The sequence below is a fragment of the Cebus imitator genome, unplaced genomic scaffold (assembly GCF_001604975.1).
Source record: "Cebus imitator isolate Cc_AM_T3 unplaced genomic scaffold, Cebus_imitator-1.0 Scaffold82, whole genome shotgun sequence".
In the NCBI taxonomy this organism is placed as follows: Eukaryota; Metazoa; Chordata; class Mammalia; order Primates; family Cebidae; genus Cebus; species Cebus imitator.
Window position 1 is genome coordinate 891028 of NW_016107397.1, and position 6972 is coordinate 897999.

The 6972-nt window shown below is 46.0% G+C and overlaps 1 protein-coding gene across 1 annotated transcript in view; it reads right to left on the bottom strand.

Moving 5' to 3' along the window:
• The window catches only part of LOC108307911 (nuclear envelope pore membrane protein POM 121C), a 27071-nt gene extending 20731 nt beyond the window's left edge, over positions 1-6340 (bottom strand). The window contains exons 1-5 of the mRNA XM_017533443.2: positions 5733-6340; positions 5018-5233; positions 4532-4690; positions 3014-3094; positions 750-921 (exon numbers count right to left, since the gene is read on the bottom strand). Of these exons, the coding sequence (XP_017388932.1) occupies positions 750-921; positions 3014-3094; positions 4532-4690; positions 5018-5233; positions 5733-6295 (1191 nt within the window). The 5' untranslated portion in view covers positions 6296-6340. The remainder of the gene's footprint in view (positions 1-749; positions 922-3013; positions 3095-4531; positions 4691-5017; positions 5234-5732) is intronic.
• Between the last annotated feature and the right edge of the window lie 632 nt (positions 6341-6972).

Sequence of the window (6972 nt, forward strand, 5' to 3'; positions counted from 1 at the left end):
CCTGCCTAAGACCTTTGGCTACTTGATGTCAAAGCCAAGCATTTTTTCTTTTTTGAGACAAAGTCTTGCTTTGTCGCACAGCCTAGTCTTCAACTCCTGGGCTCAAGAGGCTCTCCCAGCTTGATCTCCCAAAGTGATGGGATTACAGGCATGGGCCACCCCACCCAGCCTCAGAGCCAAGATTTGAACCTAAGTCTGTCTAGCAGCAAAGCCTGCTCTGCTCCCTATACTATGTGATAATCCTCTTTCCAAAAAATCATGACCACTTCTTGTTTTAAAAACCTGCACTTAATTCTAATTGCCTATGATAAATCTCTTTTATGACCAAATACAACCTAGACTCAGTGTACCTTCCCAATCACCCTTAATCTACATCACAGCTCTGTCTCGTATCAGCTCATGCATATGCACCGGTTTATATTCCAGGCTTTCCACTCTGTTGCATTGATCATTCGATGGTCTGTATCTTCTATTAGCTTAGAGACAGTCCTAACATCTGACAGATAGAAGGTGATTAGTAAATCTTTGCTAATCAATTACTTTTTTTAAAAAAATTTCTTTAAAAATTCTTTTGTACAGGCAAGTCTCACTATATTGACCAGGCTGGTTTTGAACTCCTGGGCTCACGCAATCCTCCTGCTTTGGCCTTTCAAAGTGCTGGGATTACAGGGCTAAGCCACCACGTCTGGCCCTAATCAATGAATGAATGCTGGAAATTCATTTCCCCATCACAAGAGCTGTACTTGTACCTGTGAGATGCCTCGAGTGGAGCTGTAGGAACTGGTAATGGCATTGCGGCTGGAGCTGGGGATGCCACTTGTGTAAGCGCTTGTCAAGGAGCTCATGGAAGAGGTTCGGGATCTCTTATTAAAGTGGTCATCTGAGCTCTGAGAATTGAGGCCTCTCTTCAGAGACCCAGGCCTAATGAAAGAGAAAAAGCCAGATACTCCGTTAAAGGCAACATTCTTTTATGGTTTCATCCACGGTCATGAGATCTTTCTTAATAAACATGAAGGGAAGAGAATAATGCTTTTAACTTTTAGTGCTAACAATCTGGCCAAATCTATCTGACAAAGTCAGTAAGAAAAGCCAAATATTTAAAACTTAAATGTATGATTCCATTTAAAGAATATTCTGGAAAATGCATACCTATCTACAAGTGACAGAAGGCAGATCAGTGGATGCCTGGGCACAGGGGTAGAACTAAAGGGAGGGATTACAGGCATGTGGGAACTTTTGGAGGTGATGAATGTTCATTATCTTGATGGTAGGATGGTTTCACAGGTATATACACGTCAAAATGTAACATATGCTTTAAACAAGTACTGTTCATTGTATGTCAATTATACCTCAATAAAGCTGTTAAAAAAATCAGTTAAGAGGAACTCATCATTTTTGCACACCTCCAACTGAAACAGAAATCTCCTATGCATCTTTCCTGCAGGACAGTCATCCAACCTCTGTTACAATGTAGACAACTCTCTCCTAGAGTGACCCAGGCCAACCATGAACAATAATACATCGGATTAAAATGTTTTTCCTCTAACTTTCACCCATGGATCCTATGTGAAGCTAAACAGAGCAAGTTATTTCACTTCTTTTTTTTTTTTTTTGCGACAGAGTCGCACTGTCACCCAGGCTAGAGTGCAATGGTGGTCTCCACTCACTGCTGCCTCTGCCTCCTGGGTTCAAGTGATTCTCCTGCCTCAGCCTCCTGAGAAGCTGGGATTACAGGCATGTGCCACCACGTCCGGCTAATTTTTGTATTTTTAGTAGAGACAGGGTTTCACTATAATGACCAGGCTGATCTTGAACTCCTGACCTCATGATCCACCTGCCTCGGCCTCCCAAAGTGCTGGGATTACAGGCGTGAGCCACCATGTCCGGCCCTATTTCACTTCTTTCAAGGGAACAGTCCTTTGGTTTTTTGGGGACCATTATCCTGCCCTCACTTATTTCCTTATCCCCCCTGAGATTTTTCTTCTCTGGGCTCATACTTCCATACTTCCAAAACCCCGTCATCCACCACCACCCCCCACTTTGGGCTCTTGCAAATCTCCTTAATATCTTTGTTGTTTCACTGGGAATGGATTTCCATTTGTGTACATCCTCCCTTGCTGTGCAGTACACTGAACTGACCACAGCACTCCACAGACAGTGGGCAGAACTACTCACTGTCTTCTGGCAGAAACACCGTCTACCTGCCTCATTCTAGTCTTGCTTCTAACAGCCCAGACCAGGAGCACAACAGCCTTCCTGAGAGTCACATCACACTGCTGACTCAGAGGACGTATCTGAGTGATCCGAAGTCTTTTCACACATACTTCTGAGCCACTTTCCTTTCCATCCAATTCTTCCTCCAATTTATTTTTACACTGACATGTAGAAATTTAACATTTAACGTTCATACTGTTTTATCCACTGCACAAACTTTGCAATCCTTCTGTTTACGTGCTTAGTTATTAAATATATTTATAAAACCTCTTACTCTCATCAGCACATTTCATATTTCATCCATTTTTGTTTTGTTTTGAGACAAAGTCTTGCTCTTGTCACCCAGGCTGGAGCACAATGGTGCGATATTGTCTCACCGCAACCTGCACCTCCCAGGTTCAACTGATTCTCCTGCCTCGGCCTCCTGACTAGCTGGGATTACAGGCACCCACCACCACACTGGGCTAATTTTGTATTTTTAGTAGAGATGGGGTTTCATCATGCTGGCCAGGCTGGTCTCAAACTCCTGACATCAGGCTATTTGTCCGCCTCAGCCTTCCAAAGTGCTGGGATTACAGGCGTGAGCCATTCATCCATATGAATACAAGAATATTAAAAGCAATTAGACAGAAAGCAGTTAATTGCAGCAAGTTACTCAAAATGTTTCTCTCTAATTTCAAAGATGTGAACTTGAATTAAGGAATACAAAAAAACAAAGAGGAAAATCTATAGGGCAACAGCTCTGACAATGTCCCTTTTCCAAACAGCTGGTATTTCATCTATAAGGACTCGCACTTACTTAGGCACAAAAGAAGCGGGAACTCCATTGGCCACCAGGGGCTCAAATGCTGAATGTCCACTGCCACTGCTATCATGGCGCCTGTAACAAATCAAAAAGTTCTCAATGAAATGACATGACTTTTTTGTCCCTTTAAAGTGTATTCTCACATTTCTGGGACATTATACTAACTCTATGGAGCACAGATTCATGCTAGACCAGAAAAGCGTTTTTTAAAATCCCTAAGCTTCTGAAAGGTAAATTTTTTTTTTTTTTCAGATGGAGATTCACTCTTGTTGCCCAGGCTAGAGTGCAGTGGCATGATCTTTGCTCACTGCAATCTCTGCCTCCCGGATTCAAGTGATTCTCCTGCCTCAGCCTTCTGAGTACCTGGGACTACAGGTATGCACCACCACACCTGGCTAATTCCTTAATTTTTTGTAGAGGCGAGGTCTCACTATGATGTCTGGGCTAGTCTTGAGCTCCTGGGCTCAAGTGATGCTCCCATCTCAGTCTCTCAAAGTGTTAGGATTAGAGGTGTACAACACCACACCCAGCCTTATAAAATGGTGCTTCCCTCAGAAGAGTCCCATGAAAGCAGGTATTTTGTCTTGTCCACTGCTCTATCCACAGCATTTGTGAGAGTAGGGTCTCATACACAATGGGTGCTCAATAAATTCTTAGCCACTTCAACTTCCTTTCTTTCTATACTGAGAAAACTATTTAGTCCATTTTCATTAGGTTATTCGATAAACCACGTAATAAAATAGTTTTTTTTTTTTTTTTGAGACAGAGTCTCACTCTGTCACCCAGGCTAGAGTGCAGTGGCAGAGTCTAGGCTCACTGCAACCTCTGCCTCCCGGGTTCAAGCAATTCTCCTGCCTCAGCCTCCCCAGTAGCTGGGACTACAGGCCTGCAGCACCATGCCTGGCTAAATTTTGTATTTTTAGTAGAGACGGGGTTTCACCATGTTGGCCAGGCTGGTCTCAAACTCCTGACCTCAGGTAATCCTCCTGCGTCAGCTTCCCAAAGTGCTGGGATTACAGGTATGAGCCACCTCATCTGGCCAGGAAATTGGTTTTAATCTCATTACTGATAAATCTACCAAACTCTATAGTTTTCACCTTTCTTTCACAAGCATTTCCTTCAGCACAATTAAGACACTGGAACTCGTGGTTACTCAAATAATTGAACACCACAAAATTCTGAGGGGAAGACGTAGAGCCTTCTTTCTTGAAAATAAACTTTGACACATTTCTATCAAAACCATGAGGCTAACATGGCTAATAGCTGTCAGCTTATCTCTACTATTCATGGAAAAGGTAAATTGTAACATGGATCTAACCTGTGCCTTGAAATGAACAGCATTAAAACCCTTGGTATCAGGTCCTTCCATGAAAGCCAAAGAATGGGACCTATGAAGAAGGCTCACAAACTGGACGCCACACGTGGCCTCTGCATCTTTATGGGAATGATCTACGTCTCATCCCATAGGAGTCCATGCGGGAAACCAGCTTAGTGCTCTCCTGAGCCCGTTACCTTCTTTTATTTTCCTGGCCATCAGGGAATATTTGGTCTTCTTCCTCCACTGTTCTTTTCTTCTTCTCTTTGAGGGCACTCAGTACAGTCTCCTTTGCACATGGGTCTGGGGCATTACTTGACGGTGAGGAGAGTGTTGAGCTGATTATCTGCTCTGGTCTATAATGAAAGACAAGATTCTAGCCTTAAGATATTTTAATTCCCGTGCCATATAGCAAAGACTTCATTAACGGGAAATCAGAAGTAACCAACGGGTCAAAGTATAATTTATACACTCACAGCAGCTGCCCTCAGCAAGTAAACCTACTTTTTCGTCAAAGGCAAAAAGTTAAAAACAAAAGGTTTCACTAGAATTTGGTGTTTCTCATTCAAATAAGCAGCTTCGTCCTTTCTTTTTTGCGTTGTAGTCATATTGTCATAGGAACAACTGCAGAAGAATAAAGTGGACATGAAAAAGGAGAGTATTCTTCCAGTACTAATACTCACATCGCAGACCTCGAAAACCTTCTGTCAGGAGGGGCGATCCTCACAGTCACTGGGCTACACACCATCCTGGAGTTGCGAGGGGACAGCACAGCCTTCTTGTGATAACCATTCCAGCACACTGTGGGAAGTACCCCCAGACAGGAATATTGGGCCTGATGGATCGGATAGCGTCTTCGAGGCGTTACTAAAAACCGATTTGGTAAAGTCCCACAATCCCTGCAGAGAACGCGAAACAAACCATGGAACCAAAGCATAAAAGAATATTAAAATTTTAAACGGCTAAGAACCCACCAGTTCAGACATTTTCCAAAGAACTGAAGTCTCTTCCTAAGCAACACAGAACACGGCGTTTTTATGGCAACTTTCCTTTATTCCATCTAAGGGCAGAGAGTGACAGCTGCTTCACAGCTGTCTCAACGAAGGACTTCAACAATTTGAGAGGGAAAATCTCAATCTAGGCTAAATTTAGACTGCACTAAAATTCGGGGAGTTTTTACAACTGGAAAGAAGAGAATTGTTTTGGCAACAACATCTGATCCCAAGAGTTAGAAGGGGCAATAGACGGCTGGCACACACCAAGGTGCTGTTAAGGAGGGCAAAACCACACATAATCCCCTTCGGACTTGATGAAAAAGCAAATCGGATTTAAAAGTCAAGTCCTCGATTTCAAGCCAGTCGAGCCAGAGGATGATCTGGCAAGATCAGCGTATCTTACCGTTGGTAAGGCCTCCTGGAGGGTCGGAGAAGAGGAGTGGGGAGAGAGGGGTAAACGTGGTGAACGCGATGGGTCGGCGGGGAGCGCGGCGCAGAGCGGGCGGGTGGGTGGCGGCCAGGCCTCTGCAGCAGGTCCTGGCCCTCCGGAGCGGGGGCGGGCTGCGGCGGCCCGGGCTTGCCCAGGTAACTGCCCATGAGTAGCAATTCGGCAGGGTCGGGTCCTTCGAGCAGGGTCCGCGGCTCTAGGAGATTTCCGTTGGCTGTCGACTTGGCCGGAGGCGAAGCGAACAATGTTCGCCGATGTCGTGCGTTCCGAACGAAGGAGGACAAGGGGCGCGAACCTCGGGGATCGCGGCTCAGTCCCCACCAGGCCGCGGTAGCCCCCACGGCCAGCCAGGCCAGCGCAGCCGCAGCCGGCACTAGGTACAGCACGAGGCCGACCAGCGACAGGCCGAGGAGCGCCGCCCCGGCCGGCCCGCCGCAGGCCCGGCCCCGGCCGTCCCTGACACTCGCTATCGGTCGCCGCCGCTCGCCTGCTCCAGCCGCCGCAGCCGCCGGAGACATCGCGGCTCCGCGCCGCGGAGGAGACTTAAATATCCCAGCGTGCACCGCGCCGCGCGTCGCGTCATCGCGCACCCGCTACGTCATGCGCGCGCGACTCGGGGAGACGCTACCGTCCCGTAGCACCCGAGACGCACCTGGTTTGGAAAATACCGCCCGCTTTCAACACCTGTTTCTGACTCCTGAGGTTTCCTGCGCGGCCAGCGTGACACCCATCCGGAGGCGATCCAGTGGAAGGATCGCGTCCAAATTTAAAGGGCCCGAGACCCTTTTAAAAGCTGGGGGGTGCATTTGGGGGTGGGGAATAGAAAGTGACTGCTCCTAGCTATAGGCTTTCTCTTAGCAGCATAAACATAGTTTAAAATTAGATTGTGGTGGCGGTTGCACCACCCTATGAATTGTATGGTATGTGAATTATATCTTAATAAAGCTGTTAAAAAAAATCTGGTAGTCTGACAATACACTTTGGCGTAGCTCAGTTTCCTCAGCCATTCATTCACTGATTGATTTATTCATTCCATTGTTTATCTACATTAAAGAGATTACGGGGAAAAATATAGGATCTCTGATCTTTAGAAGCTCTGTTTAGTAAGGAAGATGTGTAAGTAAAAGATTGCAATTCAATGTTATCAGTGTGAAAACGGGAACAAAAAGAGGAGGCTCGGTGCGGTGGTGGCTCA